The sequence below is a fragment of the Salvelinus fontinalis genome, chromosome 4, assembly GCF_029448725.1.
Source record: "Salvelinus fontinalis isolate EN_2023a chromosome 4, ASM2944872v1, whole genome shotgun sequence".
Lineage (NCBI taxonomy): Eukaryota > Metazoa > Chordata > Actinopteri > Salmoniformes > Salmonidae > Salvelinus > Salvelinus fontinalis.
This window is the reverse complement of record NC_074668.1, coordinates 69,208,041-69,227,755: the sequence shown is the minus strand read 5'-3', so window position 1 is coordinate 69,227,755 and position 19,715 is coordinate 69,208,041. Positions and strand designations below refer to the sequence as shown.

At 44.5% G+C, this 19,715-nt stretch overlaps 1 protein-coding gene across 3 annotated transcripts in view; it reads right to left on the bottom strand.

Annotated features, from left to right (window-relative positions):
- The window catches only part of LOC129852702 (myotubularin-related protein 13-like), a 153,738-nt gene that overhangs the window by 53,053 nt on the left and 80,970 nt on the right, over positions 1-19,715 (bottom strand). For all 3 annotated transcript variants that reach the window (XM_055918293.1, XM_055918294.1, XM_055918296.1), the window contains exons 7-16: positions 11,951-12,083; positions 11,335-11,443; positions 10,800-10,913; positions 7,548-7,625; positions 7,125-7,238; positions 6,201-6,329; positions 5,942-6,040; positions 5,580-5,793; positions 5,276-5,385; positions 4,221-4,370 (exon numbers count right to left, since the gene is read on the bottom strand). In XM_055918293.1, the coding sequence (XP_055774268.1) occupies positions 4,221-4,370; positions 5,276-5,385; positions 5,580-5,793; positions 5,942-6,040; positions 6,201-6,329; positions 7,125-7,238; positions 7,548-7,625; positions 10,800-10,913; positions 11,335-11,443; positions 11,951-12,083 (1,250 nt within the window). The remainder of the gene's footprint in view (positions 1-4,220; positions 4,371-5,275; positions 5,386-5,579; positions 5,794-5,941; positions 6,041-6,200; positions 6,330-7,124; positions 7,239-7,547; positions 7,626-10,799; positions 10,914-11,334; positions 11,444-11,950; positions 12,084-19,715) is intronic.

Here is a 19,715-nt window from a genome sequence, read left to right as displayed (position 1 = left end):
ATGGTCTACATCTGATACCTCTGGCTCAATCAGCCAATCACATCACTCACACTACACAGACAGACCTGCAGGCCTCAAACGCACTGGCAGAGCATCTTATCTCATTAAAATAACAATTGACTCAGAATGACAGTAAGGTAAATATTTACTTTGAATACTCGCAATAAATGGGGAAAAACACGGGGTAAGGTATGTAAACAAACCTTGAAGCATTTAATGAGTGGGGAAAATGCGTCACTAACCGTCAGTCTCAGCAGACACAGGTTCACTGTCTCTCCAGTAGGGACAAACATGGGCATGATCTGCACCAGGGAATGACATTTCCTCAGAAATATTTTTTCCCCCCAGATTTGTAAGAAAACAGAAATTACAATAAAGTCCAGTCTTTTGAATGCTCACTTGGTCCTCCATGGCCTTACAAGTACTTGAGGTGACTTATGTTCTGCCTTGAGTGCGCTGCTTCAGGAAAGAGTGGAGTTGAGGACGGCCAAGCTGGGGCTCAGTGACTGTACACAGACATCCACTGAGTTACAGTATAGCCTGATTTAAAGAACTACTCTGAGTGATGAGATCCCACACCTACTTCCATTAGAAAAGGACAACCCCCTCTCTCACCTGGTTGTCTGTCAGTAAGCAGACACTTACTGTACTGTATACACACACTGCTTTGACTCCTACTGTAGTAAAGAGAAACTCCGCAGAACAAACACCGCTCCCTGTGGACGAGTGCCCCTTCAAAACAGTTTGAACCGCTGACGCTAGCCTTCTAACAGTCAGTCAACAGAGCCAGGGCAACACAGGGGGCGGCAGGTAGCCTAGTCTAAGAGTGTTGGGCCAGTAACCGAAAGGTTGTTGGTTCAAATCAGGTGGAAAAATGTGCCGTTCTGTCCTTTAACAAGGCAGTTAACCCCCAACAACAGCAGCTCCCTGGGTGCCGATGACGTGGACGTCGATTAAGGCAGCCCCCCGCATCTCTCTGATTCAGAGAGAGGTTGGGTTAAATGCAGAAGAAATTTTTCAGTTGAATCCATTCAGTTGTGCAACTGACTAGGTATCACCTTTCCTAGTACGCACCCCTACGGTTAGCCCCAAACTGACATGTTACATGTGGCCCATAAACTCTTGATTGGCCTCAGAATGATGATATCATCAGGAATGTGAGCTGTTTTTAGATAGAAACACACATGCCTCCCATCTCGTTCTAATGAGGCATCATTCTGTCACTGTACAGAGACTGTGGTGCATAGCACACTGTAGAAGTCACACTAGCTTTGTGGGGTGTTGAGGGATCACACACACAATCACTGGCATCAGTGCAATCTGTGATATATCTCCAAGGGCTTTTTGACAGGGAAGGGCGTTGAGAGGAGAGGGGTGAAAGTGAAATACGAGAGTAATTACTGCCGAGGCAATCTGCTATTTCTGTTCCCTTTACAGCCCATCTGAGACAAATCCATGGACCTGGGCTACGGACCAGGACACAGAATCAGGACCAAATAACTGCAAAATGGATGGACCTCTGGCCTGTTGTTGCCTTAGTGAACATATAGGGGAGAAATAACAATACAGTATTACACCGTAAAGCTAAATGAAATTATAGAGAAATGCTCGCTATGTTTTAGCTAACCTTTTGGCAAGTAAACCCTCGCTCCATTGTAAATACCAGCTCCATGAGTAAAATTGTTGCTCATTTTGTTTTGCGAGGCAAAGCAGAGATTAAATCAAAATAAGACGGGAAAGTCTGGTGAAATGAGAACCCTGAAGGTTTGGAGATAATATACACACTGGCCTCTATCCATCTACCTTAAAGGGTGAAGTCACACCAGTAGGTCACCTGTAGTGCAGTACTATGCTGGACAGGCAGTTCATCTCAGATACACTGGGGATGTTTTGGTGTGGAGATGTCCATCTCTAATGGTGGACTCTATCTGCAAGTCTCCATCTGATGTTTGGGTTTGAATAGTGGTTGTTGAGGAGAGACAAGGGCCCCGGACTGATGCTGATCCGAGTTGTCGTGCCACAGCCAGACAGAACCCCTCTGCTCCAGCCCGTCACCCCCTCCCTCTCCTGACATGTTCCATGCTGTATTATGGGAAACCCTGCCAAGTGCCCCCTGGAACAAACACGGTACTAGAGAGACAGTCTGTATAAGTCCACACAAAGTCACTCTGCTGCACTTGGCTCTAAATAAAAAACCCTCTGGTCCAGGGTGCACACACTCACACGTGGTTGTTATCCTGACTAATCAACTCTGAAGGTTGGTATTGAATGCATCTCACATGCTTGGCTTTATAGCATCTGCCTAGGGATTCAGTATTCCCAATGCAATGTCACTGAAAATGCTCATGTCCAGTTTGAAGGGGATCTTTTTTTCTTTATCCACAGAAATACTATTAATCTGTTCCTTGAACCCAAAAAATAAACTCCACATCAGGATCCCATTTCGGGGAGAAACACAATACATGTCAGACACGCTCGCAGGCCAGCTATCAGATAACACAGCCACATTAAGCAACCTAATAGACAAGCATTTCTACATTGTTCTGAACATTCCAGAAAGTTCCGGTATTCTCCAGACAGATCTAGCAACAAAGAAGACTAATCTGCAGTTATTATAGAGAGAGTCCCAGTGTCATTGTGGTGTCTTCCAACAGCTCTGTACCACCGGGAGACTACTGTAGGACCAGCAGCTTCATCACATCACTACCTTGGCTTGGACAGAGTGGGACCTGGACTCGGATACTGAAGACATGCAGTTAGCTATGCATGCAGGGGGCAACTGAAACCAGGTGGTATGGCACATCTCCTAGAACCCGTGTTGCTAACAGGAGCACAGGAAGGGAGAGCATATATACCTCTGTCATGTATAAATTACACAGCCACTAGTCGGCTGGCTGGCTCTTGACCTATTTTACAAGTGGGGAGGCCAGTGACCTCTACACACCCAGGCTAAAGGCAGATGGTGGGATTAATTGGCTCGCCGGCCTAGATCATTTGGCCAGAAGAATGCGTGGAATCCAGAGCCACTCCATAAAAGTTGCTCTCTGTGAACACTGCTCCGAATCATTAAATCCCCGTGGCAACAGCCATGTGAGGCTGTAAAACATGAGGAACTACCACTGAGGCCTCAGCTCTGACTCTGAGCCCTCCTCTCCGAGCCCTCCTCTCCCACCTGATTGATGGCAGAGTGAAACTTTATGGGGCGTGTGCAGCACAGGGGGAGCAGAATAAACCACTAATCGCTTTGTCCAATAACTGAAGCGATAGTGCAAAAACCCAATTGCACCCAGGTACATTAAACAACAACCTTTTACTCGATATGTGGTGCGCAGTGAGCACTCACTTTTGACAATCTGTCAAACTACTGCAAATGAAGACTAACTTGAGCATAAATCACTGGGAAAAGATATGATTTGGCCATTCTTCCACCTGCAGCCAAGCATGACTAAGGTAAGGGAGAAGGGAAGTAACAGCATGGTGCAGTAGCAGCACGTGTTGTTGCCAGAGACCCATGTACCCTAGGAAGCTCTGAGTGGTGGAACAGGCAGAGCTCTACATCACATGACCTTGCCAGAGCTGTCTGCTTAGCACTTGGTCAGCCGGCACATGCTCTCGCTGTCTCGTACGGTTTCCATTACAGACAACTTCAGACGCGCTAAATTAGAACCAGTTAAAGCCCATGAAAACACGTCACCCAGAGTGGGATTGTTTAAAGGGTAGAGCCTGGAAACAAACTCCTGCTTCCTGCTCCTCAAATATTTTGTGGTTTACCTGTTATTGCCTCTGTGAGAATGTTAGGGAACACCCAAGAAAAAAGGCTGCCACTGACATCTGGATACTTACTGTACATTAGCTACTAGAAAACAGTGTTCCATACTTTGTAGAAGGACATTCAGAGAGACTTTTAGGAGAGATGTTTACTACCTCGTGGAGGGACATACCGCACACAGAACTTTAATAGCTCCGAGTGGCGCAGTGGTCTCAGACACGGCATCTCAGTGCAAGAGGTGTCACTGCAGTACCTGGTTCGAATCCAGGCTGCATCACATCCGGCTGTGACTTGGGAGTCCCATAGGGCGGCGCACAATTGGCCCAGCGTCATTCGGGGAAGGCCGTCATTGTAAATAAGAATTTGTTCTTAACTGACTTACCTAGTTGAATAAAGGTTCAAATAAAATTTGAATAACAGAGCCAGGGAGACTGGCTGAGCTTTGACCCACCTGGAGGGCACAGTTCATCATGCGGATGACGTAGTCAAACTGTTGGTGGTCCAGTATGGCCCGGTTCTGCTGGACGTGAAGACTGAGCTCCTCAGTCAGACACTGGCGAGCCGCCTTGCCTTTCAGAGCACGCAGCGCAGCTGGCAGGGTCTGGGAACACAGCAGACACAGACAGAGCCTGTTTTTAACACAAATACCATAAGACACACCACGACATACATGAACAAATAATCTTCTGAAATGATTTCTTAACATCCCAGAATTCTAGAACCAGGCTACAGCCAAGAAACCTAAGCTAGTAGCTCTGCAGGAGCTCAGGAACAGGTACAATAGCAGCTACAATATTACCAGTCCAGACAGTGAATTGTTGACCTCTGGGAAATATTAATACGACACATTTCATACTAATGTCAAACAATGCGAAAAAATGTGATGGTAATTCGTCTGGGTAATAGTTTTCACATTGGCTGTACAATGTATATTGAGGTGAAGGGTTTATAGGCTCGGGGGTGGTGGTGGGGTCTATAGCTGGCGTACTGTGTGTTCCTCTATCGACACAGGGATGCACGGCTGCCTTATATAACCTGCTTATTACAGCCAGAGGTGCAGGCATAAAGGAACTGGCTCCATTTCATGCAGTACACACGGGACACCCGCATCAACGTTCCTATGGGCTCTTCTATAGGGGGTGTCACGGTGCGGGGAAATCAAAGAGCATCATTTACGTGTAAATGCTTTACGGGAAAAAGCAGAAAGCAAAACAGCTATGCCATTAACCTCGGTGTTAAAACAATGGGGTTATTTCTGCTGATAACGAGGAGATTATGAGGCTAATCTAAGTGTTCGATTATCTGTCTCCAGTGTGGTCCTGTCTCCCAGCCGGGAGGTATAATTAGCCTGATAGAGTTGAGAGCTCTAACTCCAGACAGACACACACGGTTGCCTGCCTGCTGTAATCGGAGGGATGGATGTCTGTCTAGATGTCTGGGCCATTACAGACGTGGCTGATTACACTGGGCTGAGAGACAGGGATTAGGGAGGATGCCGTGCGTCACCTTCTCCGTCTCCTGGGTCTTGTTGTCGAAGATGAAGGAGATGCAGCTCCTCACCACCTCCAGCCTGCGAGCGCTGTTGAACACTGAGCCCATCTTCCCCATGATGGACACTGCACAGATGAGGGCTGAGCAGGTTAGGAATACAAGAGTGGTAGAAATACTAGCTATGCTAGTACAGACGCCATTCAATACTCAGCAACTAAGTACTTACAGCTATTAACACATTATAGACAGACTCCTGCCAAGCCTTTTGTCTCACACAGGAGCAGGCATGGTGTAGAGCTGATGTTTGTGTCTCACATACCCACGGGAGGGCCGGCGGGCACCACACACTTCCTCTCTGCGCGGGTGGTGGTAGTGATGGCAGGGGCGCTGGGATGCTTGGCCAGGCCCTCCGCCAGCAGCCGCTCCACCTTCTCATCGTCCAGCAGGGGGAAGGGCACCACATGCACCCGCAAGTGGGAGCCCTCTGTGGGCCGAGGCACTTTCTGGAACGCCATGTGGGGGTTGGGATTCTCCTGTAATGGACCATTCAATAATAAAACATACAGACAAGAACAACATCTGTGACGGCCATAGGACATGCTAGAACACAAAAGAGTACAGAAAGTACCTAATGTGAACACTATTGCATACAGGCCCAGAGGCTGAGTGATGTTCACTCACGTTTTTGTACAGTTGGTCAGAGAGTTCCCTCATGTGCTTCTGCAGCTTGGCAGGGCTGGACGCCTCCTCCTTAAAGCGCTCCATGTCAAAGGCCACCAGCTACAGAACCAACGATAAGTCAGTCAAGCTATTCCCGAATGATACAATCTCTCGACAAGCCCAGTTTTATACACAACAGTGCAATTAGAAAAATTGTTGACAAATCATACTGGAGTTGCAAAACATACAGTCTGGTTACATTAGCCATGCCTGACAGTACCTCATCAAAGAGATCACAGGCTCTGTAAGGCGGACCCCTCTCGGATACGAAGCCAGCGAAGGCCATGCCATCCAGAACCTTGGTCAGGAAGTCGTTTTCAATCAGGCCTCTCTGGCCCAGGAAGGCAGTCTGTAGGGAGACAGGGTCAAAGGTTAAATAAATGGTAGGTACATAAAGATGTACTTTTAAGACTAACAGACAAACTTTGCTTTTCTCAGTTGCTTCTATTCTCTTTAACTTTTTTTTATTACAATGAACCCAGTCACAAAAGTGAAACAAATGACTGAAGATATGGTGAATCAGGCCTGTGATTCGTGCTAGTGGGTGAACGGGGGCAGTTTTTCTAGACCCCCCAGTCTACGTCTCTCCATAAAAAAGCATTGAGTTTCTGTAGATTCGTGATAAATTCCTGGCCCATAATCCGAGCCATGTGGGGTACTTTGAGAGGGATGTGCTGAGAGGTTACCACGGAGACGCCGCAGACACAAACAAACACAAACCCAGCTATTTTTCTATTTATATTTGATATATTTCATATGGCTCATCGTGAGGCCATTGGCCAAGGCTGACAGCACTTAACACAAACAAGCAGATAGCATGGTGAAGAGCCATACTGTCAGTCACTAAAGCGCATCCTAAGAACACACACGCTAAAACAAAAACACCTTCTTGGATTCTCTCCAAACATTCTTTTACAGGCTGAGGAACAAGGGATAAATGTCAGCCTATCAAATGTTAATGGGGACAAACAAATTGAATAAGGTAACCTCCTACATTGCAGTGATCGGTGAAATGTGATCTTTTCCGGAATTACAACAGCATGGGGGAGAAACGTGCGTCATCATCAGAAGACACATTGAGGGTATGATGGAACACGTTTTTGACCCACCCAGATTGAGTTGAACAGAAGTGCGTTGATCTCACCTTGTGAAAGTGGATAACGGGTTCGGAATGGATGCGGATAAGCTGCAGGCAGGACCTGTAGCCCTGGAAGAGTTGTGCAAACAGCCTGAGGAACACGGCTCGCACCTCCTTATCCTGAAAACACCAGAGGGGAGAGTCACACAACAAACATGCCATGAATACCCCCTTGTTAATTCAGATCACATCTTAACGGGATTATTCAACCATCTGAAGAAATGGAAACCCCCACTAAAGTTCACATTTTTGTGCTATTCATAGGTCGGACAAGAGACGAGCGTGCTATAGGAGATATCTCAGAGCAGTGGTGTTCTCCTCATATCACAAACACATGATGTTCTGGGAAAAGGCTCCATCTATTACAATGACACATGGCCAGGGGTAAAGGGTGAAGACCCTGTGTTTATTGGAATGATGGTGCCTTACCAACAGTTTGAGGTTGGAGGGGGCTGTGCGAGGGGGTGGGAAGGCATTGTCAGCTATCTCCAGATCAGGATGCAAAACCTGAAAATAATAAAAATGCCTCTTAGTCTTGACTTTGTTTATTCCTAAGTACACTTTTATGGTTCAGATTACATTAACAAAATCATTACAATGACTAGACTAGTTACATAAGGACAGAACATTATATAGCTGTTTGCAACAAACCACATTCTCATTATGATCTAATGTGAAATGTCTAATGGGGATCTGTGATTTCCAAGGATGAGCATTGGTGTATGCTGGGTACCTACCAGAGACAGGGCAGTCTGTAGTGTGTAACAGGTGTAACAGTTTCCGAGCCGGTCACGGGTGCACCTCAGCCACACTCAAGGTACTAAACGATATCATAACCGCCATCGATAAAAGACAGTACTGTGCAGCCGTCTTCATCGACCTGGCCAAGGCTTTCGACTCTGTCAATCACCATATTCTTATCGGCAGACTCAGTATCCTCGGTTTTATTAATGACTGCCTTGCCTGGTTCACCAACTACTTTGCAGACAGAGTTCAGTGTGTCAAATCGGAGGGCATGTTGTCCGGTCCTCTGGCAGTCTCTATGGGGGTACCACAGGGTTCAATTCTCGGGCCGACTCTTTTCTCTGTATATATCAATGATGTTGCTCTTGCTGCGGGCGATTCCCTGATCCACCTCTACGCAGACGACACCATTCTGTATACTTCTGGCCCTTCCTTGGACACTGTGCTATCTAACCTCCAAACGAGCTTCAATGCCATACAACACTCCTTCCGTGGCCTCCAACTGCTCTTAAACGCTAGTAAAACCAAATGCATGCTTTTCAACCGTTCGCTGTCTGCACCCGCACGCCCGACTAGCATCACCACCCTGGACGGTTCCGACCTAGAATATGTGGACATCTATAAGTACCTAGGTGTCTGGCTAGACTGCAAACTCTCCTTCCAGACTCATATCAAACATCTCCAATCCAAAATCAAATCTAGAGTCGGCTTTCTATTTCGCAACAAAGCCTCCTTCACTCACGCCGCCACACTTCCCCTAGTAAAACTGACTATCCTACCGATCCTCGACGATGTCATCTACAAAATAGCTTCCAATACTCTACTCAGCAAACTGGATGCAGTTTATCACAGTGCCATCCGTTTTGTTACTGAAGCACCTTATACGACCCACCACTGCGACCTGTATGCCCTAGTCGGCTGGCCCTCGCTACATGTTCGTCGTCCGACCCACTGGCTCCAGGTCATCTACAAGGCTATGCTAGGTAAAGTGCCGCCTTATCTCAGTTCACTGGTCACGATGGCTACACCCACCCGTAGCACGCGCTCCAGCAGGTATCTCACTGATCATCCCTAAAGCTAAAACCTCATTTGGACGCCTTTCCTTCCAGTTCTCTGCTGCCTGCGACTGGAACGAATTGCAAAAATCTCTGAAGTTGGAGACTTTTATCTCCCTCAACAACTTTAAACATCTGCTATCTGAGCAGCTAACCGATCGCTGCAGCTGTACATAGTCCATCGGTATATAGCCCACCCAATTTACCTACCTCACCCCCCATACTGCTTTTATTTATTTACTTTTCTGCTCTTTTGCACACCAGTATCTCTACTTGCACATGATCATCTGATGATTTATCACTCCAGTGTTAATCTGCTAAATTGTAATTATTCGATTTATTGCCTACCTCCTCATGCCTTTTGCACACATTGTATATAGATTCTCTTTTTTTCTACCATGTTATTGACTTGTTTATTGTTTACTCCATGTGCAACTCTGTGTTGTTGTCTGTTCACACTGCTATGCTTCATCTTGGCCAGGTTGCAGTTGCAAATTAGAACTTGTTCTCAACTAGCCTACCTGGTTAAATAAAGGTGAAATAAAAAAATTAAAAGTAGTGTGTAACAGGTACCTACCAGAGACAGGGCAGTCTGCGTAGTGTGTAACATGTACCTACCAGAGACAGGGCAGTCTGCGTAGTGTTACAGGTATGCACCAGAGACAGTATGTAGTGTGTAACAAGTACCTACCACAGACAGGACAGTCTGCGTAGTGTTACAGGTATGCACCAGAGACAGTATGTAGTGTGTAACAAGTACCTACCACAGACAGGACAGTATGTGTAGTGTGTAACAGGTACGTACTAGAGACGGGGCAGTCTGTGTAGTGTGTAACAGGTATGTACCAGAGACAGGGCAGTCTGTGTAGTGTGTAACAGGTATGTACCAGAGACAGGGCAGTCTGTGTAGTGTGTAACAGGTATGTACCAGAGACAGGGCAGTCTGTGTAGTGTGTAACAGGTACGCACGTACCAGAGACAGGGCAGTCTGTGTAGTGTGTAACAGGTACGCACGTACCAGAGACAGGGCAGTCTGTGTAGTGTGTAACAGGTACGCACGTACCAGAGACAGGGCAGTATGTGTAGTGTGTAACAGGTACGTACTAGAGACAGGGCAGTCTGTGTAGTGTGTAACAGGTATGTACCAGAGACAGGGCAGTCTGTGTAGTGTGTAACAGGTATGTACGTACCAGAGACAGGGCAGTCTGTGTAGTGTGTAACAGGTACGCACGTACCAGAGACAGGGCAGTCTGTGTAGTGTGTAACAGGTATGTACGTACCAGAGACAGGGCAGTCTGTGTAGTGTGTAACAGGTACGCACGTACCAGAGACAGGACAGTCTGTGTAGTGTGTAACAGGTACGTACTAGAGACAGGGCAGTCTGTGTAGTGTGTAACAGGTACGTACTAGAGACAGGGCAGTCTGTGTAGTGTGTAACAGGTACGCACGTACCAGAGACAGGGCAGTCTGTGTAGTGTGTAACAGGTATGTACGTACCAGAGACAGAGCAGTCTGTGTAGTGTGTAACAGGTACGCACGTACCAGAGACAGGGCAGTCTGTGTAGTGTGTAACAGGTATGTACGTACCAGAGACAGGGCAGTCTGTGTAGTGTGTAACAGGTATGCACGTACCAGAGACAGGGCAGTCTGTGTAGTGTGTAACAGGTATGTACGTACCAGAGACAGGGCAGTCTGTGTAGTGTGTAACAGGTATGTACCAGAGACAGGGCAGTCTGTGAAGTGTGTAACAGGTATGTACCAGAGACAGGGCAGTCTGTGTAGTGTGTAACAGGTATGTACCAGAGACAGGGCAGTCTGTGTAGTGTGTAACAGGTATGTACCAGAGACAGGGCAGTCTGTGTAGTGTGTTACAGGTATGTACCAGAGACAGGGCAGTCTGTGTAGTGTGTAACAGTGGTTCAGGGAGCTGGGACAGGTGGATGCACTCTGGAATCTTTATGGTTCCTCCATCCAGATCAGCTATGATAACGTCCAACTGTAAGACAGACAAAACACATCACTAAACAATCCTTTCGAATTAGTTAGATTCCTATTTTAGCTGTGGAGCACATTCTACATTACTATGGCAGAGCGTATAAGAGAAACTAAGGCCGAAACCTGCCAAAACAGGCTCTTGGCCAACACAGTGGAGGAGTCACAACTCCCTGAATCTAAGGGACTCAGGAGGCCGCATCAATCGGCACAAGGAACGTCAGCTCAACATAACATTTCCTTAAAATGTACAGTGACTCATATATATCATAGGGCTCCATTATTCACTGACAACTGGTTACATTGGGCAAGCTTTCAATGAATCAGTCTAAATAAAAGGTATGTTGTTATCCCTGGTGTACTGTACATGTTGAATCAGGGTCAGAGGCAGTTCATGTCTGGAGAAGGTGCTAAAGATCACTCACCAGTTCTTGGATCTCGCTCTGGAACATGGAGTGGACCCCGATGATGAATGGGGTGGGTGAGCTCAGCACCTCTAGCAGCCGTGACGGCAGGATGGGGATGTATGGGTAACTGAGTTTCAAACAGGAGACGACAGTGAGGAAACACACACAACACTTGCCAGGTCAAATTCGACATCAAACTGTGGTGCTCAAAGTGACCATTTTGGGTGTTCAGTAAACCAGAGAATAATCTTTCAAGTACATTTACATTTGAGTCATTTAGCAGACACTCTTATCCAGAGCGACTTACAGTAAGTGTATTCATCTTAAAGACATGAGAACAGATAACCAAGACCATTTTGGAATGTTGTTTTGTTTAGTCACAAAATGTCAGAAAGTCAGTTGGCAACGCAATCAACATGAACATCTTAAAACGTTTGCACTTTCAATGGACTCATAATCAAAGCCAGCCTAAGTGTAACAATTTTACTGAGGAACAAACAAATCACGATAATAAGAAACGATAAAAAAATAAACATCATTCAAGTCACACTTGGTGCAAGGCAAGTCATGTCAATAGCCGAGGTGTAATGGGGACTGACGGGGGACCGTGGAGACCGACGGGCCAATCACGTACCTGTATTTGAGGGGGAACATGAGTGCCTCCAGGGCACGCGACGCCTCCCCTAGTCTCTGGTAGCTCGTAGAATGGAATAAAACCTTGTGTTCGGTCAGAACCGCACAGAAAAGACTCAGAACATTCTGGATTCCTGGCAGAAGAAAGTAGAGAGAATGTGTAATTAAATGAGGTATTCGGTTGGACAATTGATACAAAATAAATTTAAAAAACATACTGTTGGGGGTGGATTTTATTTCAAAGCTGAGCAAACAATACTCAGAGTAAATTATATTTCTTTGGTAGAACATGTGGTGATAGAACATGTGGTGTTATCAATCATTCTATGTGACTAGCTGTTTATTGAAATTATTGGAGGAAAGATGTGTTTTGCAGAGACATACTGTATGAAATCCAAAGTACTCTACAAGTATCACAATATTTTGAAAACATCTCCCTCTTTACTCACAGTATATTATTCACCATTACATTCTGACTTATAACAAACAAATGGCTGAGAAAACAATGTTCTTCTTGCCAACAGTGATAACAGGTGGGTAAACAATGCAATTTCAGCTACAAAACAGCGCAGTGAATATTATACACTGAGTGGACAAAATATTAGGAACACCTGCTCTATCCGTGACAGACTGAACAGGTAAAAGCTATGATTCCTTATTGATGTTACTTGTTAAATCCACTTCAATCTGTGCAGATGAAGGGGAGGAGACAGGTTAAAGATGGATTTTTAAGCCTTGAAAGATTGTGTGTGTGTGCCATTCAGAGGGTGAATGGGAAGAAAAAAATATTTAAGTGTCTTTGAACGGGGTATGGTAGTAGGTGCCGGGTGTACCGGTTTGAGTGTGTTAAGAACTGCAATGCTGCTGGGTTGCTCAAGCTCAACAGTTTCCCGTGTGTATCAAGAATGGTCAACCACCCAAAGGACATCCAGCCAACTGACAACTGCGGGAAGCATTGGAGTCAACATGGGCCAGCATCCCTTTGGAGCACTTTCGACACCTTGTGGAGTCCATGCCCTGACGAATTGAGGCTGTTCTGAGGGGCAAAAGGGTGTTCCTAATGTTTTGTACAGTCAGTGTATATCATTAATGATAAGGACAATACAATCTGAAAAATAGCCAGAAGAAATGACACGCTATGAGACGATATAATCTGTCAATTACCAATATGACAGTCCAGACAAATTCTCAAGTTTACAGTTCCTGTTATTGTTTCCTATCAACATAGTGTTAGACCCATCCATCACTCATTACAGAGATGAAGACAACGGAACACTGGCAAACATATCAGCAGTCCGCTACAAACTGAGGTCCCTGATTCTGTGTCTGCCTCCAGCTCAGATAGGCCCTGATAAACAGGAATCGGAACATAGACATTGTCTGTTCCGTTGTTGACGGAATACCAGGATCTCCCAAGCGACACAGGCTGATCACGTGGCTCATTCTCTGTCACCTCAACATGACTTCCTGTGTGGAAGTGCATAGGTCTGAGGTGACTCATCTGGCATTTTTTCGTTTGGCAGCCAATTAGGTTTCATAATGGCATCCTGAGGTAAGCAGCCTGGCTCGTTTAGTGTCCTTGAGGTGTTTACATATCTATGGGAAACAGCGACACATTTCCGACCCTAAATAACAAGAGACCGACCGGGCCAAGACAAAGGCAGCAACAACAAACAGCCCAGCAGCCTGTCCAGGGCCTGTCCATTCTATCCCCTTGGGGGCCACACTTCCTGAGCAGTGTGACATGTTGGACGGACATTCCTCTGGGATGACCTCTGGACACAGTGATGCGTAGACATGCTACACGTATATGCACCACACAACCCACTAGGTCTGGTCCTTTTCCCCAGGTCTTGTTTGGTCATAAGGTGGATTGAATAACTCAGTACCTGACAGACTGGGGCGAGACAAATCACACACATGGGGAAAGGGTGGGGGTGTAGTCTACTGCAAGTTGTACGGTATTTCATTTTATAACTCAAATCTGTGTTTAATCATTTGTTCTTACAGATTTGACTGACTGTCATGATGAATCACATAGATTTAGCATGTTACACAAAACACATGGCGTTAAATAGACACTCCAACCAGAGGTGGAAGACGACACAGCCCAGCCAACATGGAGAGCAAATCTGTTGCTAATTCATAGAAAACAAACACGGAAGTATGAGAGATTATAAATAATGAGAGAATATGTTCTGACATATGATCCGACCTTGGGCTGTGCAGCGGTTGCATCGTCACGATACTCGAACACGCGCAGCGCTTCCCCTAGAACTTTTTGGGTCAGTGGTGGCAAAGGAAGAACGAATGATAGCACTAGAGATGATGGCGCCGGCAGATGGTCGCCTCGCTTCAGGTCCTTAGAAAACTATGCAGTTAGCACAAGCATTTCTCTACACTCGCATTAACATCTGCTAACCATGTGTATGTGACCAATAACATTTGATCTGAATGTGAGAAGGTCACTTGGTGACTTTTTGAAAGGACATTCTACAAAAGAAATTATGAAAATAAAAAATGTAAAATGTTGACACCATCTGAAATAACATTTAGCTCAACTGATGCAGCATAGCGGCTTTAAAGCACTAATGCGGTCTTTGTTAAAAAAATATATAATAATCTATCACTGTATGTCTAATAAATCACTGTTTATTTAATAACTCCAAAATATATTTTGTAAAAAAATAAATCCCCTGAGGCTCCTTTTGGCCCTTGAAATGCTCAGTCTGATCGTGTGGACGTTAGGAAACAAATTTGAAGATACTGTATTTACATACACAGCCCTGATTGGGTTGATAGGATGGTCTAGAGCCTACCCCCTTACCTAGATGAACAGTCATGGTCTATTTTAATTACATCACACTGTAATGTAATCATGTGGGCCGTGCCCCCCCCCAAACAGCTCTTACACAAAAGGCCATTATCAGAATTTCAGTGTTATTCCGACCTCATACTATCACGTTTTTAACTGCACTGCCCCTTTAAATAAATAGGCTGAAGCATGGGGTTTACATCTGCAAAATCTCAAAAGACTCTAAATGCATCCAATGCTACTAGGTACAAATAAACGTTGTAACTTGTCCCTTAACTTAAAATGACACAACGGCTAGGTTCAAGTTTAACAACGTTTACTAAACCGTATTTCCACAATACATAGTTGCCACTGCACTCAGGCCAGGTCCATCAGCAGTGAGACTACCACATAGGCGTACTAATAACAGAGTGATAGCGCCATATTAACAGAAATATAGAGATACTTAAAACATGAATGTAACAATCACTCTGATCTTAAGTGTCTCGGCAGAGATTTTAAAAATCGTGGCGGCAACAAATTTGCAGCAACGGCCCGCCCCTGCTAATATAGGGGTAACACTGATTCTGCACTCAGAACATACTCTCAGCCCGCATTGTATAACAGCAGTGATGGATGGGAGATGCAAGGTGCTTCTCTTACACAAGTCGCATGATCTGATCACTTCTGGTGCTGTTGGAATGCTTACCCTTCATATGATATCATGCAGTACTGATCAGTTCTTACAGGACATCGGTCACATCACCTGTAGCCCAAGGACATGACAGAGAGCATCTCTTAAGAGTTAAGTGCAGGACTGCACAAGGGTATTGTAAGCAAACAGCAGTAGCGTGAGGTGCCCAGGCCTCTCTATCAGCCCATCATCTTCATCTGTCAGGGACAGGGGCCATGTTCAGATCCAGCATAGAGGGGAATGGACACACTACTGTACACATCACAACACACATTCCTCCTGATGGTTGGACTGAGCTGCACAGTAACAAGCTCCATCTCCTCCTGTTACTCCAAAAACAGCTGTCTAGACCTGAGGAGTTTAGACCTATCCTCTATCAAGCTCCGGGTAAATTCTACACTTTGGAATGTAAAATTTAGAGAGACATGAATCTAGTCCGTTTTATTAGCTTTGTGGACTGTTCCTGGATAACATGTGCAGTATTTGGTAACAAAAACAAAGTCGGCGAGGACTGACACAAACCATGGCTGAGGATAATGTCAAGGTACAGGCCATTTGTCTTCCTCCATCTCTGTGTGTATCCAGATTGGCTACAAACACATGCCTTGAACATGACCCTGATACTTTGTGTATCAGTAAAGTACCCCTCCCCCATGTGCACGTCCACTGCTCGCTGTCCAAATAAACACAAAGGAGCATGCAAACTATTATTGAATTCCTCAAGGGGTTCAGGGACTAATGCTTACAAGAAACATAATCCAATTAGTTTTGTAACACATTCTTCTAATCACACTAAATGAGGGCCTATTTTCCATTACAAATAAAAGAAAGCATCAGAAAAATGTGTTTGGAGTTCACTTATTTACTAACTTGTCCCCAACATCGGCCCCTGGAATGTAGACTTGACTGCTGCGGTGATTTGTGTGTATTAAGGACATGATAAAACCATATACTTGAGTCCAGTGTATGAACGAATGCAGTGCGCAGGAATTTGGGACAATATACGGTAATGCCACGTGAAGCCACCAAACCACAGCAAAGCTACGTCATGTGAACAAGAATGCAAAACAGACAAAGCAAATCCTAGTAAAGGAGTATACATACAGTGCCTTGAGAAAGTATTCACACCCCTTGACTTTTTCCACATAACTCGGCCACTCAAGAACATTCACGGCCTCTTGGTAAGCAAATCCTGTGCATATTTGGCTTTGTCATTTAGGTTATTGTCGAGGATTTTGTCTGTGTGTAGCTCCATTCCATTCATTTTTTTACTGTGAAAAACTCCAGAGTCCTTAACGATTACAAGCATACCCATAACATGATGCAGCCACCACTATGTTTGAAAATATGGCGAGTGTTACTCAGTAATGTGTTGTATTGGGTTTGTCCCAAACATAACACTTTGGATTCAGGACAAAAAGAGAATTGCTTTGCCACATTTTTTGCAGTATTACTTTAGTGCCTTGTTGGAAACAGGATGCATGTTTTGATATTTGTTTTACTGTGTACAGGCTTCCTTCTTTTCACTTTGTCAATTAGGTTAGTATTGTGGAGTAACTACAATGTTGATCCATCCTCAGCCAATAAACTAACTGTTTAAAGTCACCACAAGCCTCATGGTGAATTCCCTGAACAGTTTCCTTCCTCTCCAGCAACAGAGTTAGGAAGGACGCCTGTATCTTTGTAGTGACTGGGTGCATTGACACCCCATCCAAAGTGTAATTAATAACTTCACCATGCTCAAAGGGATTTTCAATGTCTGCTTTTTTTTTTTTTTTTACCCATCTACCAATAGGTGCCCTTCTTTGCAAGGCATTGGAAAACCTCTCTGGTCTTTGTGGTTGAATCTGTGTTTGAAATTCACTGCTCGACTGAGGGACCTTACAGATAATTGTACAGTTTAGGTCGGAAGTTTACATACACCTTAGCCAAATACATTTAAACTCAGTTTTTCACAATTCCTGACATTTTATCCTAGTAAAGATTGCCTTAGGTCAGTTAGGATCACCACTTTATTTTAAGAATGTGAAATGTCAGAATAATAGTAGAGAGAATGATTTATTTCAGCTTTAATTTCTTTCATCACATTCCCAGTGGTTTATACGTTTACATTCACTGAATTAGTATTTAGTAGCATTGCCTTTAAATTGTTTAACTTGGGTCAAACGTTTTGGGTAGCCTTCCACAAGCTTCCCATAATAAGTTGTGTGAATTTTGGCCCATTCCACCTGACAGAGCTGGAGTAACTGAGTCCGGTTTGTAGACCTCCTTGCTCGCACACGCTTTTTCAGTTTCTGCCCACACATTTTCTATAGGATTGAGGTCAGGGCTTTGTGATGGCCACTCCAATACCTTGACTTCGTTGACCTTAAGCCATTTTGCCACAACTTGTGAAGTATGCATGCGGTCATTGTCCATTTGGAAGATCCATTTGCAACCAAGCTTTAACTTCCTGACTGAGGTCTTGAGATGTTGCTTCAATATATCCACAATTTTCCTCCCTCATGATGCCATCGATTTTGTGAAGTGCACCAGTCCCTCCTGCAGAGAAGCACCCCCACAACATGATGCTGCCACCCCCGTGCTTCATGGTTGGGATGGTGTTCTTTGGCTTGCAACCCCCCCCCCCCCCCCCCTTTTCCTCCAAACATAACGATGGTCATTATAGCCAAATAGTTATATATTTTTTCATCAGAGCAGAGGACATTTCTCAAAAAATTACAATCTTTGTCCCCATGTGCAGTTGCAAACCGTAGTCTTGCTTTTTTTAAGGCGGTTTTGGAGCAGTGGCTTCTTCCTTGCTGAGCGGCCTTTCAGGTTATGTCGATATAGTACTCGTTTCACTGTGGATTATAGATACTTTTGTACCTGTATCCTCCAGCATCTTCACAATGTCCTTTGCTATTGTTCTGAGATTGATTTGCACTTTTCGCACCAAAGTACATTCATCTCTAGGAGACAGAACGTGTCTCCTTCCTGAGCTGTACGGCGGCTGCGTGGGTCCATGATCTTTATACTTGCGTACTATTGTTTGTACAGATGAACGTGGTACCTTCAGGCGTTTGGAAATTGCTCCCAAGGATGAACCAGACTAGTGGAGCTCTACACTTATTTTTCTGAGGTCTTGGCTGATTTCTTTTGATTTTCCCATGATGTCAAGCAAAGAGGCACTGAGTTTGAAGGTAGGCCTTGAATATATCCACAGGTACACCACCAATTGACTCAAATGATGTCTATTAGCCTGTCAGAAGCTTCGAAAGCCATGACATTTTCTGGAATTTTCTAAGCTTCTTAAAGGCACAGTCAACTTAGTGTATCTAAACTTCTGACCCACTGGAATTGTGACACAGTGAATTATAAGTGAAATAATCTGTCTGTAAACAATAGTTGGAAAAATTACTTGTGTCATGCACAAAGTAGATGCCTTAACAGACTTGCCAAAACGATAGTTTCTTAACAAGAAATTTGTGGAGTGGTTGAAAAACAAGTTTTAATGACTCCACCCTAAGTGTATGTAAACTTCTGACGGGCTACAGAGATGAGGTAGTCATTCAAAACTCCTGTTAAACACTATTCATGCACAGAGTGAGTCCATGCAACTTATAATGGGTTGAATACTTATTGACTCAAGACATTTCAGCTTTTCGTTTTTTAATAATTTGTAACCATAAAAAATATAAAACATTCACTTTGATATTATTGGGTATTGTGTGTAGGCCAGTGTCCCAAAACATCTAAATTTGATAGATTTTAAAGTCAAGCTCTAACACAACTAAATGTGGAAAAAGTCAAGGGGTGTGAATACTTTCTGAAGGCACTGTACATGTTCATTCGTACAGCATTAATCCAACTGCTTAGTGGCTATTCAATTTGAGAGTTTCAAATTGTGATTTGGACAGATGCTTTATTCATTCGTGTTGCAACTCTAAACCTCTTAATAACGGAGTTGAACCTAAAAAAGTTTAATACCGTCAAGGATCAAGACCGGATAACCTGTCATACAACTAAGCTACTTACTAAAATAAACGGGGGGAAAAACTATGCAAACAATATGATTAAGAGGGATATTCCTAATATCTGGCACTACAGTTCGTATTCAGCTGTCAAGTTATTTGAGTCGCCCGCGATATCATGTTAACAGGAAACACAAGCTAAATTACAATGTGAGTTGTGTATACTGACTGTACGTGACCAACAGGCAGAGAAGCCTTGAGCTACTGTACTGCAACTAAGTAGACCCAATACAGACCAGACTAGTGTGTCGTCGTGATCTCTGTT